General features: G+C 42.3%; 1 protein-coding gene across 3 annotated transcripts in view; it reads left to right on the forward strand.

Annotated features, from left to right (window-relative positions):
- Positions 1 to 22,525, forward strand: part of TEX9 (testis expressed 9) — a 64,516-nt gene that overhangs the window by 12,618 nt on the left and 29,373 nt on the right. For all 3 annotated transcript variants that reach the window (XM_068275498.1, XM_068275500.1, XM_068275499.1), the window contains 5 exons: positions 6,454 to 6,502; positions 7,403 to 7,488; positions 7,704 to 7,882; positions 11,498 to 11,580; positions 14,961 to 15,134. In XM_068275498.1, the coding sequence (XP_068131599.1) occupies positions 6,454 to 6,502; positions 7,403 to 7,488; positions 7,704 to 7,882; positions 11,498 to 11,580; positions 14,961 to 15,134 (571 nt within the window). The remainder of the gene's footprint in view (positions 1 to 6,453; positions 6,503 to 7,402; positions 7,489 to 7,703; positions 7,883 to 11,497; positions 11,581 to 14,960; positions 15,135 to 22,525) is intronic.

Genomic DNA, 22,525 nt, shown 5'->3' on the forward strand with positions numbered 1-22,525 from the left:
TGCAGCGGTTTAGTTAGGGCTAAGCTATTAAACAGACTACTGAGATAAAAAAACGTTTTTTAGTGACTTCAGAGTCTCTTTAATATCTGATAAATTTCAATTAAAAGTCGATTGAACCTGGACTTCATAGTAGTCATTCATTTAATGACAAAGTGATTGCCATTAGGCTTGGTTCACACATAAAAAGGTGTCCTGTAAGTTTTTGACAGTTAACATCAGTTTTGCTTGTGTTTCTATGTCTGTGTTCACATATAAATCTGTACATTTCAGGTCCAGTCCTGTCAGTTCTGTATCAGTTTTGTATGGGTTTCTATGGGTGTGTTCACATATAAAAGCTGTACATTTCCAGTACAGTCAAATTAAACTGATGGAAAACTGATACAAAACTAACAGGACAGTACTGGACCAGACCAAAAAATGTGCAGATTTATGTGTGAACCAGGCCTAACACAATCATTAGCATATACCTGTAAAGCCCCATCTACACGATACGATTCTTTGTGCGATTCGATTACGATTCTATTTACGATCCAATTAAATCTGACATGTCCGATCGGGATTCGATTCACTTCGATTTGCCATCCAATGGCGAATTGAATTGAATAGAATCGAATCGAATCCTGATCGGACATGTCAGATTTAATCGGATCGTAAATAGAATCGTAATCGAATCGCACAAAGAATCGTATCGTGTAGATGGGGTTTTAAACTGCTGATTGCATGTGCACACACCGAATACAAAGATTATACTGATTAAACTGATCACACACTTCTCAATGAGTTCTGCTACACATGAGCAAAGGTTCATACAGACACACTAGATGTATGTCGCCCTGCAGGGATTGTGACCCCAATCTCTCAGGCGAACTTGCTGTTTGACACTGTACAGATGCAATTATTATTATTTTATAGCACCAACATATTCTGCAGCGCTGTACAATGTGCAGAACATACAGCAACGGGGAACATAGATACATGCGTAGTTCAACATACTGTACAATCAGAAAACCTGTGACCAAAGTAACATACAACTGATGTGTAGTTTGAATAACATCACCAGTACTGATAGATCTTCATTTGATAAATTGCACAAAAACAGGAAACAAAAAAGGGAGTTCCCTGCCCTTGCTATCTTACAATCTAGGGGGTAGTGGGGTTGAGATACTGAGGGAAAAGACAAAGGAGTAAGCACATGAGGCAGTGAGCTTTAAAGGATACCTTAGTGCTGGTAAATTTAAAAAACTAGGGAACAGGCATGTGTAGGAAGCAGTCCTCATGTAACACCCCCCCCCCCCCCATTCTTATCTAAAGGCCTTTCAAAGCTACTTCCGGGTCGGCGAGTAGTGTGCAGCCGCTGCCCGGCGGTGCGCGTCCTTGATCATGCACCCGTGGCCGGGAGCACTTTGTGCTTGTGCACTACGTAGTTGTGACATCATGCACAGAGCCTTGGGCTGTGTGCACGAGATCAAGAACGTGCGTTGCCAGGCAGCGCCTGCACACTAATCACTGACCTGCCTGACCCGGAAGTAGCTTCGGGGGGACCTTTAGAAGATATCAGAAGGGGACGGAGGAGAACGGGGAGAGCAGTGGGCATAAGGAGTGATGTCTGTTTTTAAAATTTACCAGCACTTAAGTTAGCCTTTAAATTTTAGCTTTAACAAATTATAAGGTTGTCTGAAAAGGGTGTCTTGAGGATACATTTAAAAATTTCCAGGCTCAAAGCATGACGAATAGGCTGTGGTAAAGCGTTCCAAAGAAGAGTAGACATTCTTGAGAAGTCCTGGATGAGAGAGTGAGAGGAGGCAACCAAGCTGGATAACAAAAGGGTCTCTTGGGAGGAACAAAGGTTCCAGGATGGATGATATCTGGAGATGAATAAGGAAATGTATGGAGGGGATTGCCTATGTATAGCTTTGTTATGATAGTGCTAGAAGTTCGAACTGGATCCTTTGGGGGATTGATAGCCAATGGAGGAATTGGCAGAGGGGGAGGCATCAGAGCAGGGGGAACGGAGGTGGATTAGATGAGCAGCAGAGTTCAGTGACGCTAGCAATGTGTTCTGTTGCTAATTGGGGGTGGTTTGGGGGAGGGGAGCGACGGTGCAGCACAAGTGTGACGTCATGCAGGAGATAGGTACGTGGACAGAACAATGCCCTTGGCCTAATCGATCTGCTAGGTGGATCGATGATTAGAGATGGCTAGAACCTCCGATTTTTCAATTCGCAAACCTCAAACGCAAACTTCCGCAAAAGTTCAGTTTGCACGAACTTTCGTGAACCACAATAGACTTTAATGGGGAGGCGAACTTTGAAAACTAGAAACATTTATGCTGGCCAGAAAAGTGATGGAAAAGATGTTTCAAGGGGTCTAACATCTGAGTTTTTGCATGGATGAGTGGGATAGACGCCAAAAGTCCCGGGGAAAAATCTGGATTTGACGCACAGCAGCATTTTAAGGGCAGAAATCAGATTGCATGCTAAATTGGAGGCCTAAAGTGCTTTAAAACATCTTGCATGTGTATACATCAATCAGGGAGTGTAATTAGAGTACTGCTTCACACTGACACACCAAACCCACTGTGTAACGCACCGCAAACAGCTGTTTGTGTAGTGACGACCGTGCTGGACTGGTGCGCACCATGGCGAGAGTGCAATGATAGAACAACAGTGACTGTCCAGCTGATCGAATTTGGTCTGTCCACAATGAAGCAACGACCTTATTATCTTGGGTGTGTCCCCCCCCCCCCGCCCCGAGACACCCATAAAGCCGGCGGTCATTGCTTCATTGTGATACGCAAGCCCCTTCCCCGCGGCAAGGTAACGATCACGAAGGGGAATTGACACATGTATATGCCTTTTTGTTTTGTTGTTGCAGCTGCAGTGCAGCCGGAAAAATTAGGCAGGCATGTACACGCACCAGAAAAATTATTATAGCGGCCGCTGCTAGCAACGGCCTTAAAAATTCAGGAGTCCACCTGGTGTCCTGGACCCTGTAGGTGGTAGGTGTACCCTGGACCCTGTAGGTGTAGGGAGAAGGCAGTCAAGCGGCCTGCAGGCAGAGATGCTGTGTGGGGAGCAACTTAGTCTTGGGGCAGGCAGTCACAAGGCGTGCAGGCAGAGATGGTGTGTGTATGGACTGACTTAGTCTTCGGGCAGGCCTGACCGTGCTTTGCAGACCACGTGGTCAGATAGACCCTTGACCCAACTGACACCACTTGCCTTTCAACATCACGGTACAGTTTGGGTATCGCCTTATTTGAGAAATAATTGCGGCCTGGTTGCTTCCACTGCGGTGTGTGGCATTGCTTTTGTGTGCTGCTTTTCCTCAGGTGGTCATCCCATTGCAGTTTGTGTTTTGTCATCATGTGCCTTCGTAAGGAAGTTGTCCCTACTTGGGCTCAATTTTTGGTGGCAGGGAGTACAGATGGCATTTCTCTCATCTGAGGCAGACGCACGAAAAAAATTCCACAACGCTGAGCCCTGGGGTGATGGCACTTTGGTGGTGGCGGCCGACTGAGTGTTAAAGTGACTCTGTAACAAAAATTACAACGTTTTTTCTACCATCCTACAAGTTCCTAAACCTATTCTAATGTGTTCTGGCTTACTGCAGCTCTTTCTACTATAACCATCTCTGTAATAAATCAATGTATCTTTCCCCTGTCAGACTTGTCGGCCTGTGTCTGGAAGGCTGCCAAGTTCTTCAGTGTTGAACTGTTCCTCTATGCACACTCCAGTGTGTGTTTTATTTACATAAGCCAGCAGCTTCTCTGCTATCTTATCAGTGATAGAAGAGAGCTGGATAAAAATCCTCCTCTGGAGGCTGTGAAAGGAGCTGGTCTGTCACATACTGAGGAATTAACGACATAGGCAGAGCTGTCTGCAGGAAGCCTGTAATGTTCAGTGCATGAGAGAAGCTGGGGACAGAAGGTAAACACACACAAGTGATCTCTTGAGATTCAGAAGTAAGGCTGTATACAGCCTGCTTGTGTATGGATGTATTTTCTATGTGTGGACATATTGTACATCAACCTACTTCCTGTTTTGGTGGCCATTTTGTTTGTTTATAAACAAACTTGTTAAAACTATTTTTGACTACTTTTAATGCGGCGGGGAGCGGTGAAATTGTGACAGAGGGTAATAGGAGATGTCCCCTAACACACTGGTATGTTTACTTTTGTGCGATTTTAACAATACAGAATCTCTTTAAGTGTTTTCCTTCAAGCCTGGTGTGACAGACCCAACTCCAACTATAAACGCCTGCTTACATGAACTACAGCAATGGATGAATGACAACTGGCTGAAACTAAATGCAGACAAAACTGAAGTCCTTCTGATCGGAGGGCAGCGCATGACAACAAAACAACTTAACTTGCAGTCTTCACCACTGGGAATAGGAAGCACGGATCTACGCAGCTCTAATCATGTGCGTAGCCTGGGAGTTCTACTTGATGGGGATTTAAACTTTAGAACTCACATCTCTGCTGTGGTGAAATCATCCTATTTTCACCTTAAGAACATCGCAAAAATCAAGCACCTCATCCCCCCAGAAGATCTACCAACTTTAGTTCATGCCTTCATTACATCCCGACTGGACTACTGCAATGCTCTCTACACTGGCCTTCCAAAAAAGGACTTGTACCGCCTACAGCTGATACAGAACACTGCTGCCAGACTGTTAACCAACCAACCCCGTCACTGCCACATAACGCCAATCCTGCACTCCCTTCACTAGCTACCTATAGAATGGAGGGTTCTATTCAAGATCGGCCTACTGACATTTAAATCACTGAATAATCTGGGCCCTGGATATATGAAAGAAATGTTGCAGCTGCGTAGCAATCCCCGCATTCTCAGATCCACAGGTTCTAATAATCTAGTCATACCCAGAGTCCACTTGGAAACTGTTGGTCCCAGAGCCTTCTGTAATGCTGCCCCTAAGTTTTGGAACTCCTTACCTCAACAGATCAGGACAGCTCCATCTCTAGAGGTGTTTAAATCTAGACTGAAAACCCACCTGTTCAGTTTGGCATTTGCAGAAATATAACTTTTGTTGTGTGAATACTTCATCCTACTACAAATTACTGAATCTGAGAGAGCCTAAGCGCTTTGAGTCCTATTGGAGAAAAGTACTATAGAAATGTTATTGTATTGTATTGTGTAAGTGGGGTGCCAGAATCGGAGCAGGAGGAGGAAGATATGTCACGCTTCCATGCGGAAGCTGAGAAAGGTGAGGTGTTTTGTGTTAAATAGTCAACTACGTCCTGACAATCTTGGGGGTTGATGGCACACGCCTTCTGAACACTGTACTTTGGTCCAGGGCCGCACGACAGCACGACCTCGAACAGACCTGCCGGGTGGCCTGCCTCTGGCTCTGCCTGTTTTGCCCATATTGGGGGGATGAAGTGAAAGGTATGCACTGACTTGACTAATACAATGTGCAGTCACACAGGTGCAGTGAACAGGTATGCAGTGAGTGACTGGTATCAATACAATGTGCAGCTGTCACACACGCACACCCAGGTATCGTGAAAAAATGCAGTGACACTGTGTGCGCTCACGTAGGTAGGTGGGTGCACTGTAAAAAACAGGTAGGTATATGCAGTGATGGGTATTACAAATGTGCAGCTGCCTGGGTACCGTGAACAGGCACAGTGACTGGTGGTATTAAATATCACACTGCGTGCGCTCACGTAGGTAGGTGGGTGCACTGAACAGGTAGGTATATGCAGTGATGGGTATTACAAATGTGCAGCTGCCTGTCACACACACAGGTAGTAATCACTGAATGTGCTGGGCCTGGCAGTGGCACAGTAGGAAACAGTAGGAATTACCAAGGAGCCAAGTTCCAGCAGCTAAGACTGACAGGGCTGTATATGCAACACAAGTGTCTGTGGGAAACACACAAAAAGGAAAAAAAAATAATCACAAGAACAACATTAGCTCTCAAAAGAGCTGTTGAGGATGAGGAGTGCTTTTTAGCAATAAGGATCAGCAAGAAAGAGCACCCTAACAAGCCTAACTAAGCTTTCCCTAATGTCTCTACAGCAAGCTCTCCCTTCTCAATTAGTGCAGCCCCACGAGTGAGTGAAAAGGCTGACACTGCCTGCCTTTTATAAGGGGGGTGGGGCTCCAGGAGGGAGTGTAGCCTGATTGGCTACCCTGTGCCTGCTGACTGTGATGTATAGGGTCAAAGTTGACCCTAATGATGTAGAATAGGAGGCGGGTCGAACCACCATAAAGTTTGCTTTCGTACGCGAACCACCGAAGTTTGCGCGAATAAGTTCTCGGTCGAACCGTTCGGACCATCTCTATCGATGATGAGGGGGTCAGGGGCTGCTGTTCATACGCTGGCCAATCATTATCGGCTGCCTCGGACAAGTTTCATCTAGCGTGTGAACAGGGCTCAACTCTAGTGATGTTTGTGTGATGTGTTTCTATTTTTTTCTTTCTTTAGGCTTTTACTATCCCCAGAAGTGCCAATTTTAACCCTGCCAAGGAATAACGTAAGGAAATATATTACTTATCTACAATCACTATGTGACTTGTTATGTAAATCAGAGGAGGAATTCTCTGAATACAAAGTTTTGAAAACTAAATCATTGATGTCCTTAGATTTCATTTCATTATGTTAATCTATGTGAAATTGAGAAGAGAAACAAAAATAAAGTGTGATACTGTGTATAGTGTATGTACAGTATGCTATACCATGTGTACATTGGTTTTCTTTTACATTCTTCAATGTTTTAAGGCATGACAAGAAACAAGTTATTTGGTTGTGTGTTTACACCTTTACACTATGGAAGTCCTTCTCTATCAGAACAGCTCCATCTTTAGAGGTTTTTAAATCCAACTTGTGCAGACTAATGTTTATAGGTATGTAGATCTCTCGTCTGTGACAGAATTCATATTCCCACCAATTACTGCACTGAGATATGCTATGTGCTCTTTAAGGACAACTGTAATGAAATGGAGGCTGCCACATTTATTTCTTTTTACACAATACCAGTTGCCTGGCTGTCCTGCTAATACTCTGCCTCTAATATTTTAGCCATAGACCCTTAATAAGCATATGCAGAGCAGGTGTTTCTGACATTAAACATCTGTGATTCAGACACTACTGCAGCCAAATAGATCAGCAGGGCTGCCAGACAACTGGTATTGTTTAAAAGGAAATAAATATGGCAGTCTCCATATTCTTCTCACTTCAGTTTTCCTTTAAAGTCTATGAGCAAAATGTAGAACGACTTTGTGGTGGAGACACCTAAAATGAATAAATTAAATATAATGTATATGACTATGCTGGGGGGATGTGCTAAAATGGACATACAGGCTTTTTTTGTATGTGTAACCAAGTAATTGAGAATTCTGAACAATTGCCTAAAATTCACTTCTTCATTTCACAGAATGATCATAAAACTACTATAGCCGCAAAGTCATCCGCTCGGAGCAGACCCATTTCTGCAAATACTGGGAAGAAACCCGTACCTAGGTAGTAAATAAGTACACTTAATGTTTACTCTAACAAACATACTTCACTTGTAGCTCTTCTGGATTGGAAATGTTTTTGTTTATTTATATTTTTGTTCCAATAACATTGCCACTTGCCATTTTGATATGTTTTGGTCTGTTTATATCTTCTGTTCCAGTAAGTAACATGGGCACTTTACATTTTGATAAAATAAATTTTTCTGTTTCGTTTTTAAGATCCCGACCGAAGACCGCAGACACCCAAGCTGCCAATGACGTTGCAATCCCTACATATATTGCAGGCTTCTCGCTTGCAAAAACCATTAGCAAGATTGAATGTAAGCTGGAGGAGGGGGAGCTGCCAGAAAACACTGAAGATGATGTCATTCCAGGAATAAGCAATGAAATTGGTGCAGGTATTTGGCTCTCAGTCCTAAGCACAGAGGCACACAGTGTTTTAAATATATTCCTTTCAGTTTATTGATTTGGCTTTGCTACTTGTATGTGATGTCTATGTACTCTAGTGGCTGCATTAAATTAGGCTTGAAGACTTAAAAGCACAACTAAAGTCAGAATTGAACATGGCAAATTCTAATATCAATCATATTAATAAGTAAATAAAAAGGTGTATAGAAGCAAAGTGGTGGATGGACACCTATTTCCTGGGCAAGGTGTGTTCTGTCACACTATACTACATTTCATTTGTGCTTCTTTCAGCCCGTGGGCAATTCACTCACATGGGTCCATGTGACACATAGTAGGAAGGACATGAGATGCTAGACTACATTTCCCAGCAGTAGAAACCATTGCCTTGATACATGATGTGGCAGTAAAATGTATGTGTGCACACAGCAAGCATACATTTTACCAGTATTTATACAAGAGACTGTGATGGTTGTATAAACAGCGCAACTCCAGTTATGTATAAAATGCTCACATTGCTTGTAAACGGCGTAGCGCACGTTATACTAGCGAGGCGCACTGCATACATAACAGGAGTTGTGCTCATTTGCACACTGCCTGTTTATGTTGTTTGTTTAAATGCCAGTAAAATGTATGCACGCCGTGAGTTTTATTGGTGCATCAATTATGACCCATGGGAAAGATTCACTAAACTGCAGTAATTATTATTATTGATTTATAAAGCACCAACATAGTCTGTGGCGTTGTGCAAGTAAGAAACAAACATTGGGTATGTTGTAATACAGACAATGGTATACATACACCAATATACATAGCTGGTACAAAATACAGAATTGGTAATTACAGTGACAAAAGTAACATTAATAAAATGTTTAACAAATTCCAAGAGACAAAAGGAGCGAGAGAACCCTGCCCTTGTGAGCTTACTGTCCAATGGAATGGGGGGAACAAGAGGTGGGGTCATATACAATAATCATACCTAGAGGCAGTGTGTTTTTAGGTTATCTAGTAGGAGTACAACTTGACCAAAGGTCAAAGGGGGAATGGCCTAAGGTACGAGGCTATGCTTGTCGGGAAAAAGTGAGTTTGAGGGGAGCATTTGAAGATATTGAAGGTTGTAGAGTGACGGATGTGTTGTGGAAGGGGATTTCAGAGGAGGGGTGAAGCACGTGCGTGAATGTGAGGAGGTGATCAGAATAACTCACGTAAAGTCTTATTGCATGTGATGTATTAGACTCTGCTCTACTTATTGTATGGTAAGACTTTATGCATGTTATTCTGCTTACCGCAGCTTGGTGAATCTACCCTAACGTGTCTAAAAGAGAAGGCAGATTTGCAGCTCACATAAAGTAGTTGGTAAGGGCCTGAATGTACTTTTGCATTGCAAATGGCTATGCGTTTTCACAAAAACACAAAACATGTTGTCTGCTGCAGTGCTGCATAATCTGTGAACAGAAATGCATGCAGCAGTGCGTTATTTGAATGCCATGCTACACACCTTATAAGTAGGACTATGAATGGTATACACTGTCTGATTTCCCTCTATATCGCACCTTAATATGTTTCGCTTGAAGTCAGCACAGCAATGTGTATGCAGCAACATGTATTTTATTCCAGAGAAGGTTAAGTAGGGTGTGGAAGCCCCAGACACCAAATTACTGCACTGTTTAAAGTGAGAAAAGTTGATTGTTTTGACAGCAGTGCAGCAAAGCCCATGTGGCTTTGAGTTGTTGGCGTGTGAGTAATAGATTTGCTTCATGTCTCGTCCAAAGGATGTCTGTCACCTCCGCTACTTCTGGGCTCCCTTGATATTGTGCTGCAGTGTCAGCATTGGGCATGAGCCAGGGCAACTTGTGTGTGTGATGAGACCATGAATCTCAGACTCGGAGCTGACAGACAGCGCTGGCACATGATGCATATAATGCTTGACTTTCGTGTTGGAACAGTCATCAAGGAAATATTTTATTAAACGTTTTAGTCAGTAATAAGTCAAGGTTTTGAAAAGGCTGCTTTCTGCCAGAAAGTAATATCGGGTCACAGGATTCTGTCATATCTAATTCTGGCTTCTGTGTGACTCTTCTGTTGCTTGCTGACAGGGATCCTTTCTGCTCAGCAGCTCTGCAGGCTTGTCACATTTAGTGAGGTGTCACTTATTTGATGCGTTGTCCTGCCTGTTCATATATTCGGTAGAGGTAAGTGCAGTAAGTGTTTTCTGTAATCATCCAATTATCTTGGATATGCACTTAAAGTGGACCTGAACTCTCGCATGGGACGGAATGAAAACATAGATATGCACTCGGTATGTACAGTATTTAGAGAGTTTACCCTATCTAATTGCCCCTCATCTGTGACTAATCACCACTGTCATTTGATCTGTCAGCTGTGTCAGCTCATGAATCTCCTCTGCCACAGCAGAGCGCCTAATTTGTAAATACAGGATGTTAATATGTCTGCTTCCATGAAAGCAGGAAGTAGACACACTGCAGATTTATTGCAGCATTTGTATCATCTGTAACAAAAAAATGTTTTTCTTTAATGGTTATTATGCTGTTGTGTATCTTTTAGAGCAGAGAGGAAATTCTGTGTTCAGGTCTGCTTTAAAGCTAAGTACATTCAAACCTGAATAAGGCATATTTTTAAAACACTGATTGATGTAAATTAAAAGTATTACCTTTTGGACCTGGGCTTTTCAAAGAGAAAATCCCATTGTATAGATGTTCTTGCCAGCAGCTTTGCACACATCCATACTGGTACACATATCCAGGTTTGATCGGCCACTTCCATGTAGTATGACAGCTTACCTAAGCAGTCTGTATACAATCAAAATCCGTTGGCACCGATACTACATGGAGGTGGCCTGTGAACAAAATTGGCTTCTGATTGGCCAATTAAATATGGATGTGTGTATGCACCCTAAAACCTGTTTCACACCTTCATTTTTGATTGGCCAATGATAGACCAATTTTCCACCTCAATGTTGTATGAGGGTCAACAGATTTTGAATTCTATGAGCAGATTGTGTAGGTAAACGCTCATTCTACATGGAGGTGGTAAAATTGGCAAACCAAAAAATTGAAGGTGTGTACCAGGTTTAAAGTGGACCCGAACTATAGTACAGCACACAATGAAAAGTCTTTATTGCGCATATGGTTGCTGAATAAATTCACTGGACTGTGCTCTGTGTCTGTTTAGCTAGATCAGAGTGTCTTATCAGCAGCTGTGAGTCAGAGCTGAAGTGTAGCTCTGTACAGGGGAAGAGCGATTGCTTTGCCAGCTGAAGCCATGCCTGCCTACTGACAGCTTATGTTAGCTTTCAGTTTCTACTAGAGAGGAATGGTTTCAGATTGACTTTAGGTGGAGTGTGCAGACAGCTGGAGGCTGGTTAGGAGAAATAGTGCAGCGATTCTCCTAACCAATTTTGTGTAATTTATTTTTAAATTAAGTTTATTCTGAATGCTTATGAAAAAACTGCCTGAATTTGAACTTTAAAAGCTATTTCATTTTTGAAATTGAGCATGGCAGATTGAAATCTGGTAGATTCCATAAAGTGTAATAATGTAAATATAGGCTGATTAGAATGATATTTGTGATGTATGTACTTTTCACAGAAGCTCAGATCCGGTTTCTGAAAGCAAAGCTACGAGTTATGCAAGAGGAGCTGGACAATATAACGCATGAATGTAATAAGAAGGTAACGTCCATAACTGTGCTTCTAGACTCGAGTCCTATTTTCAGTTCTGATTTAAGTTATAAATGACTTTGATCCTTAAAGGGGCTCAGAGCTTATAGTGATAAAAAGATTTATACATACCTGGGGCTTCCTCCAGCCCCATCCGCTCGGATCGCTCCCACGCCGCCGTCCTCCGCTGCCCACTGCTTCGGTAGCGGTTCCCGTCACTGCAGTCAATCGGCTCCAGTCTGACGTAAGAGAAGTGCGATCTTTGCGTATCTCTTCAGCAGCTGCTGGAGAGATACGTAGAGGGTGCACTTCTCGTGCCTACACTGGAGCCAACTGACAGCAGTGACGGGAACCGTTCCGAAGCTGTGGGCAGCGGAGGACGGCGGCGTGGGAGCGATCCGAGCGGTTGGGGCTGGAGGAAGCCCCAGGTATGTGTAAAATCTTTTTATTACGATCAGCTTCCCTTTAAAGAGGAAATCAGAGTTCTTGGAAAATCTCTCAAAAGTCTCTGCATGCACAGAAGACCCAGGCTGGACGTGACTGAGCCTATTACCGGGGCTGATCGCGGCTGAACGTGAGACCGCGGGAGGATGTTAAGGGACTCGCACATCTTAATGAGTTGGGAGGAAGTCCCGGGTAAGTATCAAATCTTTAGATAGCCAGATCTCTGGTACACTTTAAGGTGCCAATTAACGATACGATTCATTGGACAACTGATTCTCTAATTTGATTGTAATATTCGAGCCCACTAACAGAAGTAAAGCTGCTCTCCAATTCAATCAGATTGAGGGAATCAATCTAAAAACTGGATCAATATTACGATCGATTTTTTTTTTAGAATTGAGCCTCTGAAGAATGGTATCATTAATGGCCACCTTTACCCTTCTCTGATTAGGTCCAACTTGAAACTTTTTTTTATAAAAGAAGACTTAAAGGGGTTCTGTGGGGGTTTGCTAAGGATAAAAACCGCCACTTACCTGGGGCTTCTATCAGCCCCATGTAGCAGTAATGTCCCACGCCGTCCTCCTCCGATCCACCGCCTGCCGCCGGTCTAGCGCCGCACGCTGTCCAACTGCGTCTGCGCAGCCGTGCTCGCTCCCGCCCACGTCATCAGAAGCCTGCGCAGTAAGCTTCCGATGATGCGAACGGCAGCGCGCATTATTCGGCTATGACAGACGAATAATGCCCGGTGCCAGTGGCGTGGAACAGCAGATCGGAGGAGGACGACGTGGGACATTACTGCTACAGGGGGCTGATAGGTAAGTGTTGGTTTTTATCCTTAGCAAACCCCCACAGAACCCCTTTAAGCCTTGTACACATATATGATTCATGTTGCCAGAAAGAAATCAGGACTCAATCCCTTGGGAGACGGTTCAGGACCGAGGGAACAGACACATTGCTAGCCTGCAAGCTTGTATCCCGTTCTGTTGCTAGGCGAGGAGGGCGGAGGGCCGACAGAGCTGCACACAAGGAGTGTCAATAACCGAGCCATCAGTCGGTGCTTGGCTGAGTTAACCCCCCCAGGTTAATCGCTCGCTGACATATGGGGGGGGGGGGATTGGGGGTCTGCTGCAGGGATGGTCAAAGTCAGCCAACTTCGCTACGCTGGAACTATGCATATTTTTACGCAAATACGCTTCGCAATCTACGGCTCCGAAATCAGCAACTTTGCTACGTTAGCATACCGTAGACTAAGCGGTAACATACGCAAGCTTCACGTAGTGCGTAGCGTAGTTGATGCGACCGCTTACGCCCTTATGCGGAAAAATTTCCGCAATAATCTAACTATGCGCATATATAAACTAATATAAGCATACATTCCACCATCCAATTCGGAATTGTATGCGTATAAAGGGCAACAAAATTTCTGCGCATGCGCAATGATCTATGTAGATGCAGTTACCGCACGCGTAGTTGACTTCGCAATACATACGTCAACTACGTGTAGCGGGCGAAGCTTCGCATAGCGGGACTACGACTACAAGGAAATGCGTATGTGTAGTTCTTAAACTTTGCCTAAGAACTACGATGCGTAGATTCGTGCTGGGGTAGTTTACGAGCAACCCTGGTCTGCTGTACACACACTAGACTCTTGACAGAGGCAGATTATGTGATTCTAGGAAAGTCCGGTTTAGCAGTAGGACTATATATACAGTTGTTTACCTCAACAGTTTATTTTCACTTCAGGCTTGCTTTAATGTGTGCAAAACACTGATTTCTTTAAGGCTCGTACACGCATCCAACAAAGCGCACGACCAACATGATGACATGACCGACCGCACAACCAAGCGTTTGCATGACGACCAACTATCTAAATACTGCGTGCACAAGCTGAATGACAGATTGCACGATACGGCCACATTAAAAGCAAGTACAAGTCATTCAAATGACTTGTACACAGCCTAACAGTCATGTAAGTTAATCCGCTGGTTGGATCGGGTAAACCTCCCGTTATTAGTTGCTCATCTACTTGTTTACCATGCATGTACAAGCCCAACTATCGTCCAACAGACCAAGTTTGGGCAATATTTAGGCGGAGTAGTTGCACATGTGTACGAACTTTTAGAGGATTTTGTTCAATCAAGCCTGTCATTATAGTGAGTGGGATCGCGGGTGCAATCGCCCCAAAATGCATGCAACCATGCATTGCGATTTAGTGGTGAATTGCAGCGCATGTATGGAAACATTAGACAGTGCAGTCTATGCACTCTCTGTCCTTGCAATCGTATTTCCATAAGTGCGGCTAAAAGTGCGTATATGGAAACGAACCCTTAAGGCTCGCGTCAGAAGGGCGAATTTGCTGATGAGGCATGTTGTTGCATGTCTAAATGGTTTGAATTGCAGCTAACAATAATCTTGCATTAAATGTGACCTTTGCAACAGTGTTGTTCCTCTGAAAGGCTGACAGGCAGTAGTCCCTCAGCATTGTTCCACAGAAAACTACTCAGCAACAGGAGAGAGAATCTGCTCAAATATTGTGCATGTTCTTTACATTTGTCAGGGCCAGTTCACATGGGCTTCATTCTGCATAACAGTGCAGCAGGCAGTGGACAGGTAAAACAGATCCACATTTTCACATGTACCCTAATACAGATGTCCATTGCAGTTTGGTGCACGGTCTGCTGTACAACGCAACCCAGCTCATTTTTCTCAAACAGCAGTTGTGTTAAGTCAAACAACCCTCAAGCTGTAGAGATAAGTCACAGCAGCAGTCACTATTGGCAGGGTAGCCTAGGCATCAGACAGCCTTTACTAATGGCTGCTGATTGAATGTCTAATAAAGAAAAAAAGACAACTTCAATTGTAATGACTTGCAAAAGTTTACTTACTGATGTACATTGCCCATGTCATTTATGGATGGCTGTTTATGACTGTTTCCATGCAATTGTCAGGATGATGAGAACCGAACACTCCTATCCAAAGTGAAAGAACTGGAGGAGGAGCGTGCAAGGCTGCAGAGAACGGCGAACATACAGCAGACGCAGGCAGAGAAGTATAAAGCTTTATCCGAAGACGCGAGTAAAAAGAATGATGGATTACAGCATCAGCTTTCCTCCCTGGAGAAGGTACTATAGCAGTTCCAGTGTAGCTGTTCACATCATTGCAATGTGTGCCAAGTAACTATGACAATAGTTTGCCTTTTAACGGAACATATATTAATTCCTATGCAGTTTCAGCAGACAAAATCCTCCAAAACTCACTGCTTTTTAAATTTTGCTGACAAAATAACACATGCTCTGTGTATGTCCAATACATCTGTATATGTGTTTAACACTTTGTTCCTGTAATGCAAGTTGGTCTATATTTAGTATGAACATTGTAAAAAGGCACTCCAGAATTTAGTGCTGGGTAATGTCGATAGTAGCACACCGGTAATGTTAGAGATATTATACCATCGCTTTCCCTGAATTATCTCTCACACTAACCATCCACTAACTACTGCTAATGCTAATTCCAACCCACCTACACCTAACATCCTAACATCCCCCCCACCCTACCCCACTCACTTACATCTAACAGTTATTCATAACAGAGGAAAAATATAACCAGGGTATACTGTAGTTAAGTGCCCATTACCGTAACAATGCTCTTCCGAATAATAGCTGAATCTCCAGCATCGGACGTTCCAGGAACGCACTGCACCAGGTCCGTATATCTTACATCCTGTCAGGTTTAAACAACCACAAACAGGACATAGAATTTACTATGGGTGATTCCCAGGGAGTTTGTTCAGAACGCAAAGATATGTAAATGGCAACCTACATGTGTGTCCACAGTGTCCACACAGTATTTATTTTATATACAGTAGTATGCCACAAAGGTTACATAGGGAAGTACTGAAATATACTGGACTATTATGTAGGGATAAGCAAGAGCTACAAAGTCGCTACATATACAGAACATTACTACTACTAATAATAATAATAATAAAAAAGGGAAATTTAGTTTAAGGCAAGGGTGTCAAACTAAAATACAAAGTGGGCAGTAATTGTACACTGGGACCTAGTCTGGGCCAACCTCAATGTCTACTGGCCACCTTCTTCCCTTAAGCTCAACACACACCATACAATCTTGGTTGTACAGATTTACCAAATCTATGTAGTATAAGGGCCAACAGATTGAAAATACCTTGAATGCTTGATTGGATAAGCTCTTATACTACATGAAAGTGGTAAGATTGAACAACTAAGATTGTATGGTGTGTGTTGAGCCTTATAAAGTTCCCAGGTGTCTTACGGCTAACCTCCAACTACTATGCAGTTCCCTGGTGTCTAGTGGTCCTCCCTCCCCTATACGGTTCTCTGGTGTCTAGTGCCCCCCGCCCTCCCCTATACAGTTCCCTGGTGTTTAGTGCTTTCCCCCTACCTCCCCCATATGACTTCCCTGGTGTTCTAGGGCTTCTCCCCCAGTATAGCTTCCCTGGTGGTCTAGAGTGGGCCAAACATAATGCAAAGTAGGGAATCCACTGGGGACCAAATTTAATGGCTCTGAGGGCCAGATTTGGCCCGCGGGCCGGAGCTTGACATGTATGGTTTAAAGGGAGAACAAAATGAAAAAAAAAAAAAGATGAAGTGGGAAACAGCGGCATAGAGTTGTTACTTTGTGATAACTATGAAGTTCTAACAATGTGGTTTTATTTATGCACATCAAGATTGTCTAAAAGTTTGTGGTAATTTGTTCCCTGCGGTATGTAAAATTAAGGCCCTGTTCACATTACAAACGCGGACGGCCGTGCGTTCGGAACGCAACACATATGAACGCACGCCATCCGCGTTTGAATGTGTTGTGTGGCTGATCCCATTCACTGAAGTGAATGGGTCACCCATGCGTTTCTGTAAAAAAATGCGTGCAGCTTGCATTCCCAGACCGCACTGGTCCGGAACGCATGCAGTGTGAACATCAGACAGTGCTCTCTATGCACTGCCTGATGTCGCGCGTGTCGGCCTCCTGCACGCGTTCCCAAAACACGGCTGGAAACGCATGCAGTGTGAACGGGGCCTAGTCTATGTTCAAATTGTATCTGTCAGGTAAAGTTGTATTTCTGGTCTAGACATTGAATCCTAGTTAGGGTCTGATCAATATGTTGTATTTATTCACACTTACCCAACAGAGTTTATAGTTGATCTCAGAAGTTTACATACACCTGGTGTGAATTATTTAAAACGTATTTAAAACTTCACAGATTTAATATCAACAAGATAAATTAGACATATCATTTAAGGGCCTGTACATACTGCTGCGCTTTTAAAATCGCATGCGATTTTTAAATTGCAAAGCCTTTATGAAAATGGAAAAATCGCATAGCACCAGTGTGTACAGGTCTTCATGATTTACATGGTTTTTCAAAAGACCTTGCGATTAAAAAACGCATGCGATTTTAAAAGCGCAGCAGTGTGTACAGACCCTTAAACATCTTTATTGTGTAAGACCAAAGTCAGTTTTTCCAACAATATTTAGACAAATGATTTTGCCTCACAAAATCACAATTTCAGTGGGTCACAGGTTCACATACAGTCTGCCTTGTTGCCCTCAAGTTATGTTGCCCCAGTTTTAAAGGTATGCTTAGAGTCATTGTCCATTTGGTAGACCCATCTGTGATTGGGCTTCAACTGTCTTGCTGAGCTCTTGAGTAGTTGCTGCAGTATATCTACATAAAGTACATTTTCTTCCTCCTGATGCCATATATTCCCCTCCCCACAACATCATGCTCCTACCCCTATGCTTGATGATTGGATGGTGTTCTTGGGGGAAAGGGAAGGTCAGTATTCAGTCTCTTCTAACTACCATGCAGAGCCTTCTGGCACTGGAAGGCCATGTGGCTTCTGCTAGTGGAATGTGAGCGTTATGCAGAGGTGTTTTTATTTTGATGCTGCTTACATGGGCCATCATCGTTAATATGTGTGCTGCTTGTCTGCCATTGGTAAAATGTGTCTTCTCAGCTTTGTGCTGTTTCCAGCCATGTGTTCTCTCCCAAGAAAGTAAATCCTCTTTAGTAAGCATCAGATCATTACCTTGTGTAATACTGGCTATGGAGTTAGCCTTTACTGCTTGGCATTCACACAGTCTTGTTTATGTGCTATAAAAATAAAACCTTACTGTGAATGATTACTCTTGAGAGGATGTTGTTTTCAATGTGTTAAGATACAAGAATTCTACCACTAAAATCATAAATCAATCATAATAAAAAAAATATATCACATTTTTCTCCTGGTTTTACAGTGCTTCAGGGCTGTAGCCACTTAGGGCTCACTCCATAGGCGACCAGGATCAGTAGGGAGTCTTGTCCAATTACTCCTTACTGGTTTACTTACTGGATTGAGGTGGGATTCGAACCCTGGTGAGAGACTCAAACCTTACACGTTGCTGGATAGCAGCTGGATAGTACGCTATCCAGCTGGCAGGACAACAGGGGGCGGGGAGCTCCACAGTGCTAGTCAGCTAGGGTGGATCACAGTCCTGCCATTCCCAGCACTTCAGATCCATATTTTTTTCTGCCATCTGATTTTCTTCTCATTCAGTTGAGACACCACTAGCCCAAGGTTAATAAATAAATATAAATGTTCAATAAATCATTCTTTATGTAATTAAATATCATGAGACCGCAACTATAGCCATTGCGTCTGCCATGCACTGTAGCATACTATGACTACACAAAATCAAGGTATGCACAGTGCAGAGTATACCCAGTGTGGGAAACAATTGACATTTCCCATACTGAAAATTGTTCAGGTAGTTATCATTTTACCATCTTGCACCACACAATATATATCTGATTTCAGCACAAATGTACCCAAATATTTATTGCGCCAGCACCATTGCTAGCTTTGTTCTACTGTGCAGTATGAAGCTATGTGGGCCTCGATCACACACCACTCATGCAGACCCCATTTCAGTATGAACAGAAGAGACACAGTCCAGACATTAGGCATAGCCACACCCCCAGAGCCAGTAATCTGACTCACAGTAACTTATAGTTATGGGATCAGTTTCAAGACAGAATTTTTAGTTGCACAAACCTCTTTTTACACAAAAAGTTGCATTTTGAGCACTGCGTTTATTTGTTCATTCAAGGAGTTTGTATGTTCCCCTGTATAAGTCATGACCTGAATACAGCACCAGAGGACTGGCTTTGGGCACCTGACATCACATTCAATGAAATGACGAGGGCCATTTATAAAATATTTTACCTTACCTGTGTAGCTAGACTGCTATTGTGTACTATTGCTTTTGTCTGCAATTTTCTTTCTCTGGCAGTACATGCTAATAAATGGAAGCTCATGTACCTAAAAATGCTTCCCATTATAAGTACAGAACATGATTATGCTAATGAGTTTCCAGCTCTGAGAAAGGCAGATATGGAGAGGAATGTCCTACTTTCCTGGCTGGCAAGTTCGTCAAGATGAATGTGGGTGCTCTGAGGACACTTCCTATACTCTGATGTATAAGTAGGACATTGATGATATACCGTCCCCCTCAAATGTTACAGTCTGGTGCATACATCCACAGAACTACCAGAAAACAATATTTGTCTTATGACTGATATTGAATACAAATAAAGTGCAAGTGAGTTTGCCCACTTTTATCTGCCAGGAGCCAAATGTGTAAATGTTTAAACTGGAATAAATGTGGGTCCATTTAGATGTTTCATTATTCTCATCAGTTAACATTCAAGCAACCTGCTGTTCACTCCTGCATGTCTTATTAGTACCTCTGCAAACAAGGAATCCTAATTCACATATATTCACTGACCTCTTCCTTACATAATATGTGTTGTCAGTATCTTGTGATATCCTATTCGGCCTTACCATTTACTGACAGCAAATCATCAACTAGATTATACAGTAGATTGCACTGTATGGGCCTGGCATAACTAGGTGAAGGATCAAGGCCAAGTTCAGATTTGTTACTGTGATTGCTCTGACAAGCAGATGTTTACAAAAGCCCACACATTAGTACACAATCAACCTGAATTGGTAAAGACTATGATACTATGATTTATTAGACAGGTGGAAAAGGAATTGAAGCAATGTTGATTTGTTAAATAAAAATAGGAGATTGACTGTTTACATTTAGGGGCATGCTCCACTTTAGTGCACTTTTTGCAATTTTCTTTATAGTTGATAAATCAACCCTTTTATATATATATATATATATATATATATATATATATATATATATATATATATACATAGAAAGTAGTTCTAAAATTCTGGTTGTTTGAATATGGCTGTACCAGGAGGCACAATGTCTTCAGAGAACAGGCAGATATTGGAAACCCCACTCCTAGTTGGCCATCCCTGGCCTCAAAATGCTATGTTCTTGGCCATTTAAAATGTTGGCATTGTGTTCCATTTTAGACAGAAGATGACATTGTTTATTGGTTACAATTGATTGGCCTGAGTAGACACAATGACCGAATCTCTGAATAAGCCAAGGAAGTACATTTTTTTCCCTTGATGTAAATTCGGAGTCAAATCTGGTAACTCTGCTATATAAATACTAAAGCAGGGGTCATACTTGTCTTTCTGTTTTAAGCGTGGTTTTTTTTCTGTACACTATGTGTGACATGTGCAGAATTATGCTGCAACATGATTAATATAAGTTCCTAGTTGAAATCAGTTTTTCTGTGCAGTAAAAGCGCAAAAAAATAGACAAGTGTGACCCCTGCCTCAACAAATAACAAACTAACAACAAAAAATCACAAATATATTAACATTATTCAGAAGACTCCATTTTCAAAAATTGCAATACACCTAATTTACTTGCTTGCAAATAAAAAATAATTTGGGTTAAGAAGTTGTAAGTTACAGGTAAGGATACAAAATATATACAAGAAGGTAAGGATACAAAATATATACCAAGTGCACTGGTGTACTGTAGTTGCAGCCAGATTAAGCATAATAATTACTGATTCGCCCTTGTCAGTCAGGCTTATTCAGTGGGATCTACATGAAAATCTATGCATCATATTTTCTTCACTGAAAAAAATAGGATAAACATGGCACACTGCTGTAGCCAGTAAGCAGTCATTGAGACATTCCACTCAAATCAAATAAGAGAAATGCCATCTCTTTATTCCATGATGTTTTTCAGCTTGGCTTAAGACATCCTGTTTATTCCTTAACCTTGTAGTTCTCTTCCTTGTAGAAAAGGGTTAATCCGGGATAATTCCACATTCCATGTGTAGCAATACTCGCTCTGCCTCTGTAGTAGTCAAACATTACAATACAGATGAAGGTTAAAAGCAAACTATTCCCCCAGGAATGAAAGCCAGCAGGGATATGAGGTCATTTTCTATTTTCTTGCTTTTGAAATATTAGCTGAGGTAGGACCTTGGAAGAAACTCAGTAGGACTTGCTAATAAGGGATGATGTAATGATGCCCATGATGCTTTTGCAGTGCTCAGAACATAGGGAGAATACAAATGAATAATGGGGCTTTTGGTGGGGAGGCAGAATTTGGTATTTTTACTGTAAAAATACCACATAACTCCTGAACATTTGCATTTCAGTGCCAGACGTTATTGAAGGAAAGGATTTGCTGTGAAGAAGGGGCTGTTAAAATTTGGGAGTTTGAGAAAGTGCCCATTCTGTGATTACTTCATGTGATAATTGTTTTTTTTATTGCGTAGTTAGTTCAGTGCTGGGAATGATACTTTGCAGAGCATACCGAATGCTGTAATTGTATATCTTTTGTAAATGTCATTTTCATCAGTAGGTGCAGTTGGTGTTGATTTGGGGAACGGGTTCATTCCTTTAGAGAAACCTGATAGTGAGAGTAATAGGTTAGCTGCCATTGCTGACTTTTCCTAACTGTCCCAACTATCTTCTGCCTTTTCAATTGTGAGTGCATGAGCCACACAAAGTACATATACCAGGTGTTCACACTTTATGGTCTGCAAGATGGTCCAAGTCCATGAGCATTATAAAAAGTCTACTGCAATCAATATTTTTAGATATCTTCTCCAGATGTTTGTAATGTGCCTATAAAGTGCACTAAAAACATTTTCTGCCCCTGTGAAGACTGTGTTATGTCATGATTTCCAATGCATGTTTAGTGGGCTTTTGTACTCCCCACAGCTGTGTGTAGTAAACTGCATTCTTTTCTAGGTAGTACTCACGCATTTTGATCCTTGAGATGCTCTCACCCAATAGTGATCCTACTTGTTCCACTTTGGAGCAGTCCAGTCTGTCAAGTATTAGAGGCGATCTGACTAACTCTATAAGAGGCCTGCGTGGGTCTAATTTTTCAGGCCCGCACCCAACCTCCAACACGCTTTCTGGTGAATCTGGTACCCTCCCGCACCCGCAGGCCTCCAGACCCGTGACTGCTTTTTTCCATTTTATTATAAAATATACATTGTTAGTCTCACTGGAAGGCTATTAAGTAAGTGACATTTAACCTATTTTTATACACAAAGCCAAAGACTTGTTTAAGATTTTTTTTTTTTTACTTT

This window comes from Hyperolius riggenbachi, chromosome 3 (genome assembly GCF_040937935.1).
Source record: "Hyperolius riggenbachi isolate aHypRig1 chromosome 3, aHypRig1.pri, whole genome shotgun sequence".
In the NCBI taxonomy this organism is placed as follows: domain Eukaryota; kingdom Metazoa; phylum Chordata; class Amphibia; order Anura; family Hyperoliidae; genus Hyperolius; species Hyperolius riggenbachi.